Source organism: Myotis nattereri, assembly GCF_964212035.1.
Source record: "Myotis nattereri genome assembly, chromosome: 8".
NCBI classification, from domain to species: Eukaryota; Metazoa; Chordata; class Mammalia; order Chiroptera; family Vespertilionidae; genus Myotis; species Myotis nattereri.
In genome coordinates this window covers 32,536,015-32,554,241 of record NC_138083.1, presented here as the reverse complement: position 1 = coordinate 32,554,241, position 18,227 = coordinate 32,536,015, and the positions used below count along the sequence as shown (strand labels likewise).

At 38.8% G+C, this 18,227-nt stretch overlaps 1 protein-coding gene across 2 annotated transcripts in view; it reads left to right on the top strand.

Moving 5' to 3' along the window:
- Nucleotides 1–2,948: 2,948 nt before the first annotated feature.
- The window catches only part of RAD21L1 (RAD21 cohesin complex component like 1), a gene marked incomplete at both ends in the record, with an annotated part of 28,054 nt that continues 12,775 nt past the window's right edge, over nucleotides 2,949–18,227 (top strand). For both annotated transcript variants that reach the window (XM_081096443.1, XM_081096444.1), the window contains 10 exons: nucleotides 2,949–3,092; nucleotides 4,926–5,055; nucleotides 6,609–6,702; nucleotides 8,395–8,501; nucleotides 10,409–10,579; nucleotides 11,492–11,587; nucleotides 12,801–12,911; nucleotides 14,534–14,760; nucleotides 15,416–15,515; nucleotides 16,329–16,453. In XM_081096443.1, coding sequence (XP_080952569.1) covers nucleotides 2,949–3,092; nucleotides 4,926–5,055; nucleotides 6,609–6,702; nucleotides 8,395–8,501; nucleotides 10,409–10,579; nucleotides 11,492–11,587; nucleotides 12,801–12,911; nucleotides 14,534–14,760; nucleotides 15,416–15,515; nucleotides 16,329–16,453 — 1,305 coding nt within the window. The remainder of the gene's footprint in view (nucleotides 3,093–4,925; nucleotides 5,056–6,608; nucleotides 6,703–8,394; nucleotides 8,502–10,408; nucleotides 10,580–11,491; nucleotides 11,588–12,800; nucleotides 12,912–14,533; nucleotides 14,761–15,415; nucleotides 15,516–16,328; nucleotides 16,454–18,227) is intronic.

Genomic DNA, 18,227 nt, shown 5'->3' with positions numbered 1-18,227 from the left:
TACCTTTCACAATTGTTCTGTAGGACCCTGTCATCCCTCTGCATCGGTAAGGTTTAAGTTCAGAGAGTGCCTAGAGAGCAAGGACATAGCTGGTGACTTCGTGCTTGGAGAGGAGTGCCTGGCCCCCGCCTCTCCCCCGCCCCGCCCAGCCCCTGCACTCCTCCCACCAGCCCCGCCCAGCCCCTGCCACTCCGCCCACTCGCCCCGCCCAGCCCCTGCACTCCGCCCACCAGCCCCTGCCACTCCGCCCACTCGCCCCGCCCAGCCCCTGCCACTCCGCCCACCAGCCCCTGCCACTCCGCCCACTCGCCCCGCCCAGCCCCTGCCACTCCGCCCACCAGCCCCTGCCACTCCGCCCACTCGCCCCGCCCAGCCCCTGCCACTCCGCCCACCAGCCCCTGCCACTCCGCCCACTAGCCCCGCCCAGCCCCTGACACTCCGCCCGCTCGCCCGGCCTCTCACTAGCTGGCACCCAGCCACTCTGAGAGCGAAGCGCCTCAGACTTGTCGCGCTGACCCTGCATTCCCTGCTGGGCGCACCTGTCCCGAGATCCGCACTGAAAGTAGGGCTCAGCCTGAGGGACCCCGCGGGACCTGGGGGCTGAAGGCGGCTGAGCGGTGGGGCCGCGGCCGCACGCCTCCCCGCACGCGCCCGCCGGGCTCCTCACGGGCACCAGCCGCGAGGCCCCCGCCTGAGGGAGAAACTTCTGAGGCTGGAGGCGCGGCCCCGTTCCGAGTCCCTCCTCGGGGCCGGGGCGCTGGCGGCCGCCCCTCTGGCCTCAGCTCCCCGCCGGGAGCACCGGCCTGGGCCTTGAACCCTGAGGAGTGCCCGGTGGGAGGAGCTTTGGCGGCCCCGCGCCGGGCAATCGCCGTCTCCTCACAGCCCGGACACCCCCGCCCCAGACCCTCCCCGCTCCCCGCCCCGCCCTGCCTGCTCCCTGAGGAAGCTCGCCCTCCTCGGCTCTCCCCCGAGCGCGCGCCCCTCCCTCCCGGGCCCCTCTAGGGCCGCCGCCCGGCTCCCGGCTCCCGGCTCCCGGCTCCCGGCTCCCGGCTCCCGGGCCCCTGCGCCCGGTTGGCGTCCTCTCCCCCGGCACCCGCAGCACCTGTGGGGTCGGTGGGGTTTGCTCCGCGAGAGGCACGTGCTGAGGAAAGTCAGTGCCTCGGGGACATCAAACCCCAGGGCAGCTCCTTTTCTTCCTCACGCGCATTGGTAATCACGCGCCTGGAGCAGTTTAAAAGGACCAGCTGGAATTTATTCCAAGATACCAAACACGCACATATAATTTCTGAAGGAAAGGAGCGAGCAGCCGGGGCGGGCGCGGCCACAGACCTGGACCTGCAGCCGCCCGCGGAGGGGCGCGGCGGGCGGAGCAGGGGGGGGCGCGGCCGGCCTCGGGGCGGGGATTTGGTTCTCGGGGGCGGGGACGCGGGCCTTGGTCACAGTCCCGCTGATTTTAACGCTGTGGCTGATTTGGTTTTGGTATTTATTTTGGCTCAACTTGCTCCGAACTTTTTAGAAAGGAAACCAAAAAAGAGAGAGCAGCTTTTATGGTGGCCGCTTAAAATGATTTATAAAGGGTGTCCCAAAACTCGCGCAAGAAGTAATTTTGATAGAAAACACAGGTTTTTAATTAAACATTGTAAACTTTCTATTGATTCATAAAGCATCCAGTCTAGGGTTATGTATGGGATAGCGCATCGGGTAAATGGCCTCCGCGGTTTTGCTGGCACAGACGCGAAGCCGTGGTCTTCCCTGGTCTTCCCTGCCCCTGCTCCTGGGCCATCATTCCTACTTGGTGATGCTTATCAAACTGAAGGGATTGACATCAAAGGGCAACAGATATTAGAATCTATTCAGTAAACCAAGTAAAATTAGGCTTTTTTGTTGCTGTTAATGCTCACGCAAAATTCAACTCTCGCGTGGGTTTGGGGACGCCCTGTATTCGTGAGGACCCGCGGGTCCCCCCTCTGGGAGTCAGCCGGGCCCTCGGACTCCCTTCGCTCCGGGCGGAGCCGGAGGTTCTTGGGGAGAGCGCCCTGTGCAGAAACACGCTTACCTCCTCCGTTGGCAGTGGCTTACTTCTGCCACTCTCATCTCAGAACATTTGAAGTGGATTCCTGTTTCCTTTCTCGCCTTCTTTTTTTTCTTTCTTACAGTTTCTTGTTTTCTTATTTTTTCCACTTGACGGTCCTTTGGAGTTTTATTATTTCAGCTTCAAAAATTACTACGTTGTTGCCCCAGCCGGTTTGTACCTTGGTTGCGGGCACATCCCCGGTGCAAGGTGTTCAGGAGGCAGCTGATGGATGTTTCTCTCTCACCCATGTTTCTCTCTATCCCTCTCCCTTCCTCTCTGTAAAAAAAAATCAATAAAACATATTTTAAAAATTAATATATTGTTGAGTAAACCAGAGCATCTTGAAAAGAACAAAGAAATCCGACTCCCGGATATAAAGCAATAATCCCGCACGTCTCAAATTCCTGTGTCTTAGAAAAGAGGTGGCCTGTGTTCTCTTTTCCTAGCTTGGCCCGCCGTTTCCAATTCATTGTTTTTCCCCCCTGTTTCCATATCTTTTTTTTTCCCCCTCAGGCTCCCTCCTCTACTTATTTGACCATATGAATAAGAGAACCCTTTATAGGATAAAATAATTAAAATGCAAACAGGGATCAGTGGTCAGGATACCTTTAAACCAGGGGTGGTTCACAATCTAATAGAGCTCTGTCATTCGTTTATTATTTTGTATTTTAAATAAGGGTTTCTTCTTTACGAAAAAATGATTTGAATTGAATAACACATCGAACTAGAAGGTAATCTGAGCGTTATTTTATAGAACGAAGGAAAAGTGTTTTTGCTTGCTGTCAATTAGTATGAAAAGCTTTTGTGATCAAATTTTAAATAGCTTTTAATGTTCTCTCTTGTTCACTAAACGCAACTAAGGAACACAGGCAGCATGTTCTACACACATGTGCTTATGAGTAAGCGGGGGCCATTGGCCAAAATCTGGCTTGCCGCTCACTGGGAGAAGAAACTCACAAAGGCCCATGTATCTGAATGTAATCTAGAGATAATCATTGAGAAAATTATTTCACCTAAGGTATGTTATTGTTTAAATATAGCGTGTATTTGCCATGACTTACAGAGAGTAAAGGAATTAAAATACATTATATCATGGAACATATTTCCCAGGATGTTTTATTTCTCAAATGGTCTCTCTTTTAGTTCCTATAGCACAGCGGTTCTCAACCTGTGGGTCGCGACCCCTTTGGGGGTGGAATGACCCTTTCACAGGGGTCGCCTAAGACCATCGGAAAACACATATATAATTACATATTGTTTTTGTGATTAATCACTATGCTTTAATTATGTTCAATTTGTAACAATGAAAATACATCCCGCATATCAGATATTTACATTACGATTCATAACAGTAGCAAAATTACAGTTATGAAGTAGCAACGAAAATAATTTTATGGTTGGGGGTCACCACAACATGAGGAACTGTATTAAAGGGTCTGGCATTAGGAAGGTTGAGAATAACTGCTATAACATTTATCATCTATACATATAGATGATAAATATATCATATATATATCATATATGATATGTATATATATATTTTAGAAGCCTGGTGCACGAATTCATGCATGGGTGGGGTCCCTCAGCCTGGCCGGTGATAGAGGCCTATCAAGGAGCCAGCCAGCGGGTGGGAGGAACCATGGGAGGCTGGCCTGCTGGCCCCCCTGATCAGGGCCTGGGGGTTGGGGCTGTGGGAGGTTGGCTGTTGGAGTGCACTGACCACCAGGCGGCAGCTCCTGCACTGAGCGTCTTCCCCTGGTTGTCAGTGCACATCATGAGACTGGTCAATGGGTCATTCTGGTCGTTCTGGTCATTCGGTCGTAATGGTTGCTTGAGCTTTTATATATATATAGATGAACTGTGTTATGTTTATCATAAATAGATTGGACTCTGAAGGATAACGGCCATGTCTTATACATATTTTGCAATCATTTCTCATCCTCTATCAGATTACTATGTACATAGTAGTATCAAATAAGTATTCCTTTTAAAAAATTAGTGAATAAATAAGGAGAGTAGAACAAAAAAGGATTGAATATAAATGAAAATATCTATGAAGACACTTCATAAACAATAAAGTATTATGTTCATTATAAAAACCATAACAAGCTATTAGAATTTACACTAAGATAGTATTTTAATATTTTATAGGTTAAGTTTTCTGCTTGAGAGGACAAATTATAATTTAAAAAAACCAACCATGTATAAAGCAGTGGATTAGCCTTTATGTTCATTAGTTTTTTAAATCTTCGTAATAATCCTATGCAATACACTTCTTTTTGCTTCAGTGAAGTGTGGTAGTTAAGAGTGTGGACTTTTGAGTTGGTCAAATTTAAATTTCATTCCTGTTCCATCACTTAATAGTTGTGTTACTTTGGGCATACTACTTAACATCTCTGAGTCTCAGTTTTTTCTTCTGTAAAAAGAGGCTGTTGTCTAAATTAACTTAATGAACGAATCAAAAGCTCTCAAGACAATGCCTGGCACAGAAGAAGTATATAATAAATTGTAGCTATTGTTAATAAATTGAAGTTCAGGAAGGTTAAATGACTCAGCGTTAGCAGTTGAGCCAAAGCTTGAACCCAAATCTGCCTGACTGCAGACTTTGTATTCTTCCCATGAAGCCCATAATAGCATACTTCACTTAAATGCCACATTAGATTATCTTCATAGAAGAAAAAAAATGTTAACTATTTTACTAGGTGAGGTAGAAGTTAAGCAATTCACTTTAAATAAGAATACAAAATGTCTGATTTTAAAGAGAAGAAATTCTTATGATTTTATAATTGTCAAAGAACAGAGTTTGTGAATCTAATTTTTAACATTCTAATACCTTAAAAATTCTTGAAAGGTGAAAATTGCACTTCGGACTTCAGGACATCTTCTCTTGGGAGTTGTTAGGATCTATAATAGGAAGGCAAAATATCTTTTGGCAGATTGCAGCGAAGCATTGCTTAAAATGAAGATGACATTTCGCCCAGGTATATGTCTTGGTTCCCTTTTGCATTATTTCAGGTGGGCTCTTTTAATTGGCAGAACTCCATAAATCCAGGTTGAGTATAGTGAAAGTAATCTTTTTTTTGACTGAACTAAGTTTCCATGGTTAAGTACAAATTATATTCTTTCCTTCATTCTTTACATGTGTTTGTAGGAAAAGGTTATGCTTTCATAACCTTTTAGTGGAATGTTTCTGCGTGTTTATGTAAGAAATATACACAAAGTTACCACACTTGTGCAACACACTCTGATATTCAGTTTTAAATGTGTTACTTTGTTTGCCATATCTGTTTTTGCCTTTTGAGATAAATTAGAAATAGTGTAATTGACAAAACCTAGATATCAATAACTGTCATTGTTTTCAGAATTCTCAAGACCCCTTATATAGCATGCTATTAATAAAATATTTTTTAAATCTCTAGATATCCCAAAGTGCTAGAGATTTACATGTAATATAAATATAATGCCTTTAAATTTAATTTTAAGAAATCATTTTCCATCTTGTATTATGGTTATTTAGTTACAGGCTTTGCCTCTCACACTGGTCTGTAAGCTTCTTGAAGGCATTATCTTTGTCATTTATTTTCTGAATTTCTAATAGTACTTTTCTCAGTTCCTTGTACATACTATTCCCTCAATGAGTATTTGTTGAATCAGGATTGACAGGGTTTTTTCTTTATTTAAAATATTTGTATAATCTCTATGTAGATTTAAAATTATATTAAATATGGTTCATTTGTTCATTATTTCATTTATTCCACAAATGTTCATTGCCCCCATACTTTATGTGAAACACTATGCTAGGCTCTGGGATACATGGACAAATAGGTCCCTTTTGGTTTGGTGAGGGAATCAGATAATGAAACAGTTTTTTCAATTTATTACAATAATTGTAATTGTGATTATTGTGATTAATTACAATTACTGTAAATTGTGATTATGCTGTGAAGGACTATAAAAAGATTACTGCAACAGAAAATAACAGCACATCTTATTTTAGTTAGGTTAGTCAGGAAAAAAACTTTCCGAGAGAATAGAATTAAAGCTCAAACTTGAAGAATGAGAAATACCCAGTCATCTAAAAAGTCCCTGAGGGAATAGCATTCTGGGCAGAGGGAACTGTAAGGGCAAAGGCCTTGAGGTGAAAAAGTGCTTAACTTGTTCAGGGAACAAAAAGACCAGTATGGTTGGAGTATAGTCAGTGAGGGAAAGAGTGTCGTTAGATGATGCTGATAGGTTTGTAGGGCTGCAGAGGCCCTGATTAGAAATTGGGATTTTATGTAAATGCACTGGGAAAGTCACTGAATCATTTTAAACATGGAAGTGATCTGATCTGATTTTGTATTTAAAATATCACTCTGGCTGCCTTGCAGAGAATGGACTGGAGAGAGACAGGAGTGGATACGAGAGAACCAGTTAGGAGACTAAGCAGTAGTCCAGTGAGAGAAAGTCTTATTTAAATAAAAAAGATTAAGTTGGGAGTTTCTATTTTGCATAGCATGGTTACTTATTGAATGTGGTTTTTTATTCTTTTCAGGACTAGTTGACCTTCCAAAGGAGAATTTTGAAGCATCTTACAGTGCTATCACACTGCCAGAAGAATTTCATGATTTTGAAATCCAGAATGTGAAGTAAATTATTTTATTTTATTTTCCTTCAATTTGACTTTCTTGATATTTTATTGTTTTCATCTTCAGATATCATGAATTCACAAGGAATGTAGTTAACTGAAGTAAACATAGACAAATACTTAAATTTAGTGTGAAATTTCAAACAAATATCATTATATTTGCTCAATTTGCAATATTGATAGTATATTCACCCATTCATTCAGTAAATAATGATTGAGTGCCTTCTATATGCCAGGCACTGTTCTAGGCACTGAGGAGGTAGCAATGAGTAAAACACAGTTCCTGGCAGCATGAATCTTACATTTTAGTTGGAGTAGACAGACAATAAACAAGTAAATATACATTATGACATGAGATGATCATCATTATGAAGAGAAATAGGAAATAAAATAAGTAATAGAATGGTCAGGCAAGACTTTTCTAATAAGGTCAGAACAGAAACTTGAAGGAGGTAAGGGAACAAATCATTTAATAACGCGAGGAAGAATATTTCAGGTACAGCAAGGGGAAAGAAAGGTGCTAAGGCAGAGTGCACTGGGCATTTTCAAGGCACAGCAAGGAGGCAGGTGAGACTGGAGTGGAGTAAATGAGGGTGTGAGTGGTAAGAAATGAGGTCAGAGAGGTGGCCAGGAAGGCAGATGTGGGGCTACAACAAGGACTTTTATTTTACTTGGGGAGCACAGGAGGGTTTTAAATAGGAGAGTGATTGCACTTGACTGGATTTCAAGTGCTCTCTTTGGCCACTCACTATAGGGGAAAGGGGAGGAAGCAGAGAGTCTGTGAGAGATTATTGCAGTAAGAAATCCAGGTGAGAGATGACAGTGTATGTTATTAGTTCTCAGTCTTCATTTATATCAAGGTGATAACAGTCAAATTACGAATATACTTTGAAGTCAGAGCCAACCGAATGTGCTGATTGGATATGGCTTTAAGAGAAAGAGAGATGTGAAGGATGACTCTATGATTTTTGACATGAGAATGGAGTTACCACTTAATGATATTAGGATAACTATGGAATGGCAGGTTTAAGAAGGACAGTGTGAAAGAAGTAAATTAGTTTTTGGATATAAGTTTTAAGGTGACTGTTATATATGCAAGGGGAGTAGGTGGGTAGTTGAATATCTGGGTCTGAGATTCAGGAAATGTGAAGAGGTCTGGATGGGATGTATAAATTTGGGAGTTGTGAATATTTAGATGAACTTCCACCATGAGTCATAGGATCTCCCAAGGAAGTAAGTAGAGATTTTAAAGGGAGTAAGGGAGAGAATAAGATCAAGATCTACAGACTGAGTGTTGAGTCATTCCTAATAGTTAATAGTCTGGGAGATGAGGAAGGATAATAAAGGAGATGGAAAAGGAGCAGCCAATGGAATAGAAAGAAAATCAAGAGAGCGTGGTATTCCAGAGGCCAAAAGTAGAAAGTGTGTCATAAGGAGGGAAGTTTACATCTATTTCAAATGCTATTGTTGGGGTAAGTAAGGTCGGACTGAGAGTTGACCATAGGACTTGGCAACCTGGAGGTCATAGGATGTATAAGAAACTAGTTTTTATAAATAATACTATTGAGAAATAAAAATCTTTATTTTTATAATAAAATCTGTTTTTTTTGTTTTAGGGATGTTTTTGTTGTTTTGCAATATACTACAAAACATGTTCTGTTCACATTTTTCCTCAATTTTATATTCTCCATAGTGTTATTGGTGTTTTAGAAAAATTTACTCAGAACCAAAGCAGACCAGAAGAAATCACACTTAGAGAAGATTATCACAATGTTCTACTTTTCCAAGCTGGGAACTTTGGTGAGAATATTTGGGAAATCAAAATTACATCATAATCAATTATATAGAATGTCCCCAAAAATGTATATAGACACTTTGAATAATTATAAAGGCAATGTTTATTAAAATACATTTCATTTTAAAAATTGAGCTATCAGTTGTTAAAGTGTGTATGCATTTTGGGGGGACACCCTTGATTTGCGGTTTTGTATTAAAACTATGCCAATAGAAATAGTTATTTCTATGCCAGTAGAAATATCCTTAAAATGAATCTTTTGATGTATAAATTTAACCCCCAATAATATTGTCCCTGCCTTTTTCTAGTATATATGGGAAGAACATGTTCTTAGTAGACCGACAAACCTGGGTTCAAATATGGGCTTTCTCTGTGGACTTACTGTGTGATACTGGACAAATTACCTATCTTCTCTGAGCCTCACTGCCCTATCCCTTACTGCTTTATTCCCCTAAATTGGGATACTTCTAGCAACACCACAGGGTTATTTTCCTTATACCCTCCTTTAACCCTTTCTACCAATTAGTGATATTTCTATTCTTCAAAAACTAATTTAAATCTAATGTCCTTCAAGAAATGTTTAATATTAATCCATCCTATTCTGAATACAATATAAGATTGAAGACAATGATTATTTCATTAATTGTTTTTGTGTAATCTCGGGTTCTTGTGATGCTCAGTGCTAGGAATATAGAGTCTTTTCATAAATGTTATCTTATTGACCAAGACTGATTTTGGGCAGCGGGGGGGGGGGGGGGGGGAGGGGGGAGGGAAGGGGTAGGGGAGTTTGCTATCAAGCTGTACCTGGAAAATGTGGATATATTTTTAGTTCTTTTTGAAAAGTCAGTCTTTTCTTTTGAGCAAATCTTTAGTCCAGCACAATAAAGGCTGCCTTTTTAAACTCTTACTTTCTGGAGGATGTGTGCCTATAGAAGAATTTTCAATCTGAGTGGTACTTCATGATTTTATTTACTGACTAGCACTAACATGGATTGTTAGAGGGTGGACAGGAAAGACCAAACTCTGACCCTCTGGGATTTCAGACTCCTGGACATAGAGATTTAAACCCAGGGAAGGGAGAGAATATGTGCTCTCAGCCAATCTGGAAGAAGGCTAGTTTGAAGCAGGGAGTTTATCTGGTGCTGAAAGTGTCTTAGGAGTTTTCTATCATAAACTTCCACTTGGCAAAATATTTTACCAGTCAGAATTCTAACACTGATACTACCTTACCACCAGCTCTGCTGGGTTCAGATCCTGGCTTTGTCATTTACTGGTGTTAGAGTGTGACTGTGTGCACATTACAAAACCTTTCTGTGGCTGTGTTTCCTTGTTTGTACAATGAGGATTATACTAGTATCTTCCATTGCATAATGTCGTGCACATAATAAGCACTCAGTTAATGTTAGTTAATTTTTGTCTTTTTACTGTTGTATCTTCAATCCCCTACATATTGCCTAATACCCAGTCATTCAATAGGTCCTTATTGAATGAATGTAGTAAGCCCATTCTTTTCATTCCTAAGAAGGCAAACATATTTCTTATTTTTCTAAACCCCCATTATGGATAAACAACACAAGCAAGTATCCTTGAAATAATACTTGGTCAAGCAGGACATGACCTACCTAAAGTAGAAGAATTATTAAACTGTACCACAGCTAAAAGCTCTCTCCTGATGTTTTGGCTTTCTTTTTTCTTATTGTATTAGAAAAAGTGTTAGACTAGAAATCCAGTATCCACTAATCAGCTTAGTGACTTTAGTTTAATAATTCAACTAAGTGTTTTTAGCTTTCATTTTTCCTTACCTGTAAAATGAGGGGAAGGGACTATAGAAGATGATATATGAATTTCCTTCTAACCCTAAAATACTGTGTTTTTCTGATTAACTCAGTATTCATGACATGTATGTATTTAGGGGCGGAACCTGAAATCCTGAGAAGCCATAGCTTCTTTGATGACAACATCTTGCTGAATTCCAATGGTCCTTTAGTTGAACATAGTTCTGGAAGCCTCAATGCAGAAAAATCTCTGCTCTATGACAGTGGAGATGGATTTGGTGATGAAGGGGCTGCAGGAGAAATGATTGGTATGCTGTCTGGTTCTATAGAAATTGGATATTTATTTCTGTGAAATTACTAATGTACTAGTAGATTTACCAGATCAAACTAAAATTTTAGGTATGCTTAATATAAATCCACACATTTTTTACACAAGTTTTCAAAGTTTGTAATATATTTAAACATTTAGGCTAGGTCTAAGTAAATAGCCATCTGTTTAAACATATTTTCTATATAGATTGTGAAATACTGCTTGCTTTAATTTTGAAAATTTTCTAATTTTTAGAAGGGAAAGAATGAGCTTAGTATAGTCCTCACAAAATATACTAGGTAATATACCAAAAAACATTGTTTTCTTTAACAGAAATTGTGGGAGGGCTATTCTAAGGGCTCTCTCCAGCATTTTATGTCATTTTTTAATTTTTATATTATATGAAAGTATAATAGGGTAGACAAAAACCAGGAAATCCAAATGCACATATTTTAAAGATATTGATTGTTATACATCAAATATTTTTTTAAATTCTCTGGCCTACATTAAAAGGCTGGTTATGGCAAATTTCTGGAATTTTGAAAATATGAAAAAATAGTGGCTCTACCTTAGATCTCTACCAAAGGAGTTTGAACACTTTTATTTCTTGATCTGAAACTAAACATGGCTTTGTAACAAGGCTACTATCTTAGTATTAGTATAGTATTTCCTGAAATCAAACATCTAAAAATATATTTTAAATAAAGGAAAGAAAATTAAGTATATAAAATTCTATGTCATCCTGCATGAAATGTGATAATCTATGTATCCAATCAAATCTAATTAAGTAGGATTAATTTGTTTTTGTATCCTTTCACAATGCTTTGCATATAATAATGCCAATCAACGTTTAGTGAACAAATGATAGATTCAACTCTGTATGACAAAAGTATTTATTGTGTTTTTCAAGACAACCTATTACAAGATGATGAAAATATCCTGTTAGAAGACATGCATTTGAACAAAGAAGTTTCCATGCCTCCTGAGCCTCCCAGTACTATAGTGGGTATGTTGAAATTTTCTTTGTGTAGAAAGTGAACAGTGGCTAATATTCAAATTAAGCTTTAGAACTTCTGGGTTTAAGTAGCAGTATAGTATATTGGAAGATAATAAAAAAATGTCCTGCAAACTCTTAGTATGACTCAGTACAATGCAGATTAAGATACTGGGTTCTGAGAAAAGTACAATAGTAGTTATTTATCAAGGACTGGGTTAATTTGGTATAAGAGCACATTTAAATACTTTGCCAAAATACTGTGCTTTTGAATCATTAAAACAATACATGTTACATGGTAAAAAACATCATTAATGTTTGACATTAATATGGTTATTAATTATATTAATGTCATATTAATATGGTTTGACAACCTATATACAATTTGAGAGAAATTACAAATGGGAGGATATTTTCTTTCTTTTTTAAAAAATATATTTTATTGATTTTTTACAGAGAGGAAGGGAGAGAGAGAGAGAGTCAGAAACATCGATGAGAGAGAAACATCGATCAGCTGCCTCCTGCACATCCCCCACTGGGGAAGTGCCCGCAACCCAGGTACATGCCCTTGACCAGAATCGAACCTGGGACCCTTCAGCACGCAGGCCGACGCTCTATCCACTGAGCCAAACCGGTTTCGGCGGGAGGATATTTCCTACTTGAAATTTATGTGAAGGCACCTCAAGTGATTTGAGGTCTTTTCGTCTGCTTTTTTTTTTTTTTTTTTTAGCATTAAAAATATGATTGGCTTCACGTTCATGTGATATTGGTTTCTAACACAATAGTAGAAATTTAAAATGTTACAAGAGATAGACAATTAAAATTTAGTTATGTTTTCATGGGTCAACTATTAATTCAATTATTTAATAGATTATAAAAATTTTAGCAGACATATAATCTATAATCATTTAAGTCAGTTATTTGTTATGGTTAGTACCACTGTTTTCACTTTCACTGAGACTATAGTCACAGTCACATCAAAGTCCAGCCTTAGATTTCACATGTGCAAAAGAGGGTGATCATACCTGACTCACCTAGACACTGTGGGTCCCAGACCATATAATAGCTGAGCCACTTCAACTCTATTAAATACATGATTTTAACAATTCAGATGTGGCTCCAAATGGCAATATATATATTCAATTAGTCTATCTTTCAATTTAATTTTAAAATAGTCCTCCAGCTATTATTTTTTTATAATTCCTTTTATGGTGATGTTGATTAGTAGAACCAGATAATCCAGAGTGTATACATCTACTGGAAAATGAAAAAATGCATGAAACCACATTATCAAATGAAGAGGAAGGATTTACCCTTGTTCCAATTGATACTTCAGGTCAGTCATTCATGTTTTTATTTTTGACACCTACTATCTTATTCACTGTTAAATATTTGAATAATCTATGAAATATTTTAGGAGGTTGGCAATCTAGTAATAACATTTGTAATACAAAGGTAAGAGTGTGAAGGAACTTTGAGATGACCCTTTCATTCTATTCTGTTCTGATCAAACCATATTTCCAGTTTGGGAAACTGGAAAATTTTAAACTGAGTTCAATTCCAGTAGTTATTGAGCCATTACTCTGTACTGGGCACAAATGAAGAAGACATAGTCCTTGCTATTAAGGAAATTAAAATTATAAATATGTATAGATATTTAATTTTAATATATATATTTAACACATAGACACAGACAAAAGTATGGTGATAACCAGAGGGAATTGGGGTGGGGGAGGTGGAAGAGGGCAAATTAGGGATAAATGAGGATGGAAAGATACTTTACTTGGCAATAGGTGCATGATGAATTATACATGTGATATTTTATTGAGTTGTACACTTGAAACCTGTATTGTTAACCAATGCCACCCCAATAAACTCAATAAAAAAGGAAACTTACAATCTCGTCACTAAATAAATAAACACATAAATGAATATCAAGGCATACTAAAAGAACCAGAAGAGAGGTACTATCTTTTCTAACGTTTAACCTCAAGCATGATTTTAGGAATAACAATAAATATGAATCTAATATATAACCAAACCTTTTAGGAGGCACTAGTTTTAAGTAGTATATTTGATATGGATTTCAGTTTATAAACTCAGATATGCCAGGAATAAAGCATTCAAGTTTTTCTTTACCAAATTCAATTCTGAGCTTCTACCCCATGGGGCTGGCACGAATTTCAGTCTGCTCCCTTATCTGCCCTAAGCCATGTGATATCAAAATTTGGGGGAAATGTGTGACCAGTGGAAGGGAACGCCCGGTTATCAACCACACCAGTTTGTGGTGCCCACTGTCCCAGCCTGCATAGCTTCTGGAGTCATCACACAGCCAGCTCCTCTGGGATCTCATCCCAGGATTTCACTGAGGCACATCAGCAATCTGGTTTCTGTTCTTTCTGGATCCATCTGATCCCAGATCTTCACATTCTTGGAAATCTCACCTTCCCTCCCCTTTTACATCTTTACTAAGGAAAAACTTAACTTTTGCTTTCTACCTGGTAAAATGTCCTTTGGGAACGAAATCCCATGGACTACCCACTTAGACTTTGTGTATGAATTTCAGTGGGAAAGGAAAAAATATGCTGGACAAATACAAGTCAATGTTTCAAAAGCTATTCTGTTATGTATATATTTTAAGGAACCTCAGAATTGAGTGACTTCCTCATCAATATAACCTCTGCTCTACATTTTCTCAGTTGTCCACTAAGTAGGTCAACAGAATTCTCCTCAGAGCCTTGGAGAAACACCTCAAAGTGTGTGAATTCTTGGCTGCTTAGACACTCTAGTTGTGCAAAAACTTTTTAAAGCATAATTTTCAGTAGAGAGACGGGAATTTTCTTCTCTATGCATCTCTGTAGGTTGTATTGTGGTAGACATTTCTTAGATATGCGGTGCCTAGAATATTTTACAAAGCTGTACAATCAATCACATTTGTGCCTATTTTCTTATATTTAGATATTGCTTGGAAAAGGAAAAACAAAAAGAGGAAATTGCTCATAGATCCAGTCAAGGAGATCAGCAGCAAAACTATGCATAAACAGCTTACTTTCTTTGCTGACACTCTCATGGTTTTGGAACTTGCACCTCCTACCCAAAGACTGATGATGTGGAAAACAAGGGGAGGAGTGGATACACTTCTGTCATCTGCTACCCAGGATTTGATTCATACTGAACTGAAAATGGTAATAGTTTCCCATCCTTTTACGTGGGGGCAATGTTTAGTTATCCTATCTAATAAAAGAGTAATATGCAAATTGACCATCACTCCAACACACAAGATGGCCGCCCCCAAGTGGACACAAGATGGCTGGCAGTTGTGGGCCATCAGGCCTGCAAGGCAAGGCAGTTAGGGGTGACCAGGCCAGCAGGGGAGGGCAGCTGGGGGTGATGAGGCCTGCAGGGGAGGACAATTAGGGGCAACCAGGCCAGCAGGGGAGGGCAGCTGGGGGTGACCAGGCTGGCAGGAGAGAGCAGTTAGGGGCAATCAGGCTGGCAGGGGAATGGTTAGGGGTGATCAGGCTGGCAGGCAGAAGTGGTTGGGAGCCAGCAGTCCTGGATTGTGAGAGGAATCCCACATTGGAGAGGGTGCAGGCTGGGCTGAGGGACACCCCCCCTGCACGAATTTCATGCACCAGGCCCCTAGTAAATAAATAAACACATATTTACACTCATATAGTCAAGACCTTAAACTTGTAAAAAAAATACCTCCTTATTTTTAATTAATTTGCTGGATGTGTGTGCATGAATTATAATTTTGACTTTTTAGCATATTTGCTTGTATTTATTGAATTGCTTTACTTGTACAAAATCTAGAAACAAAAATGTGTATTTTTACAGTTGTTTACAAAATGCTTTCTGTCTTCTGGCTTTAAACTTGGAAGAAAGTTGATACAAAAGGAATCAATAAGTGAAGAAATGGGGGGCAGAAACGTAGTAGGTAAGACATCCTAATTCTGTTGATGTTGAGGGGAATGTAAACTTTCCTTTTATATTTCAAAATGAGGATGGGATCCATCTTTATATTCCAAACTATAAATGCTATCTCTAGAAGAATATTTGAATTTAAAAGAAATTGTTATGTAAGCATTGTATTTTTCAGCTTTATGGATTAATTTTTGTCCACAAAGCTACATAAAAAGATGAAGTTTATATACAGTGTGTACTACTCTTAATCTCACACTTTCCCACCGCCTCCACCCCAAGGCAGTATTCACAAACCTCCAACAAAGAAAAATTTTATATCTAGTAAGTTAATGTTTCACTTTAACACAACATGAAAAAAGTCACCTAGTGATAATAGCATTTAAACAATATAGTTAACCTGAGACAGATCTTTCCATACACCCAGAGGATACATGGAGTATTAATGATTGCTGATTATTATTGTGACTATTATAAAGGAATAATAAAGCCAACTTATGTGGTGAGTGAGCCTCTGCTTCCTGACCACCTTTCCTGAAATCATTAAAATCCACTGAACGATATACTAAGTGGGCTTGAACGATCCCTGTTGTCTGTGAGTAAACGTATGGGGGTAAGTGCTGAGGAGATAGTTGGTGCAGGATGGGGGGTGGAGGTGAAAAAGAGGCAGATGTGGGGAAAGGGAAGATAAATATGTGACAGAGAGAGTTTGAACACACTTTGTTTCAATGGATCACAGTGTCAGAAGTTTTCTTTTATAACAATCATATTCGAATTTAAGTTGGAAAGATATTTTGGTAAAATCTTTTTTACTTCCTTAATAATTCAGAGACCTCCATGATGAAAGATCCAAATTCCCAGCAAGAGTTAAGCCAACCCAAAACTTGGCAGGATATGACTGCTGAATCTCACTATAGCTCTCAAGGGGATACTAATAAAAATATTAGCCTTGAGGTAAGTTAACCAAAGAGAATCATAAAGATATTATTTTTCTGACAAGATATATTAAAGGAATGTTGAGACTCTAATTAGTTTCTTCTTACATTTATAGTTTATATTTTCATCTCATACTATCCTGTAATTTCTTCAGTAAGTAGCAGTACTACAGGATAAAACATGATTTTCATCTGTAGAACAGGATTTTCTAGAAGTTTAGGATAGTTAATCACAAGAAAAGCATTTCATACTGAAATAGTACTTTGTGTGGTGCATTAAATAAGTGATTGTACTTGAATCTGGTTATATGCTGGGAATATTACTAGGCCCCAGTTTGTCATGGAATCTTCTAGGACTCTAGACAATACACCTGTGTTTTGAGTTTGATCTAAATTCACCCTTCCCACCTTTAAGAATAGTATGTTTTGGACCCATCAGTTACCTTAGCTTTGCATCTGAAAGACTATATAAAGATTCCATGACCAAAATAAAATTTTAAACATTTTTTTTATTTGAAGACATAACTTTTACTTAAAAAAACATAGTTATTTGAAAACATACTTGGAAACAATGTACTATAAAATATTTTCTCAATTGTCACTTTATTGGCTGTACAAATGTAAATATTATAGCCATACCAAATAAAAATAAACCAGTGCTTTTCTACTCTGTCCCATCGTCACTGTACTTTGATAACCACTCTGGGAATTCAGAGTCAGCCCACATTGAAACTGAATGCCCTTGGAAGGAAAGACAATTTCATAATGCACTAAAAGAGAATGTGTTTTACTAAATATTAGATAACATACTAGATATTGGATACTGGGATACTATTCTCTTCTTTATTTGGGCTCAGGCATTTCTTAGAGCACAACTACTGAAAATTATGACTAAACAAGCTTGTTTAGTTTATGACTTTTTAACATTAACAAAATTGATTTCACCCTAGCTGGTTTGGCTCAGTGAATAGAGCGTCGACCTGTGGACTGAAGGGTCACGGGTTCAATTCCGATCAAGGTTGCAGGCTCCATCCTCAGTAGGGGGCGTGCAGGAGGCAGCCAATCAATGATTTTTCTCTCATCATTGATGTTTCTATCTCTCCCCTGTCCCTTCCTCTCTGAAATCAATTTAAAAAAATTTTAATTGATTTTCCCAAGTGCTTGGAGTGAAGGAAAGAGACTGATGCAGTGGTTCTTTTGAACCTTTTACTCCTTTATCCTATGCTCATGCTTTAACCTTCAATTTCATTCTTATTCTTCTTCCAAAAATGGTAAACAGATGTGAAATATAGTCAGGAATGAGAAAACAATCAGTTTGAAGGGACAGGAAAATATTGATTCCAATTAATCATTTTCAACTCTTCATAAAACAGAATTTTTATGTAGAGTAACTGAAGAATTGAGAATATCTAAAATGTAGAATATTCATAAAAATTAAGAGAGAAAAACATGTTTCCACAAATATGTATATTAAAGAATAAAATACAACTCCTTATATTCACTAAAATTTTTTAAAACTGAAGTGAAAAATCAAGTAAGAAACTGTTGTAGGAAGCTCCTACCTTAGTCAAGATCATAGATGACAGACACCTGGGGTACGAAGCTTGGCGACAGGTTGAAGATGAAAAAGGCTCACAGCTTCTATAGCAATGAAAAGGGGAGAGGATGGGAAATGAAGAATTCCTGGCTTTCTCTTTTTCCTTCTTCCTTTATGTCTCTGCTCCCCTTCTAGATACAGCTTTTCTTCCCTTTTGCCAGTGACAGCTCCAGCAGTGGTGGAAGAATCCTGCCAT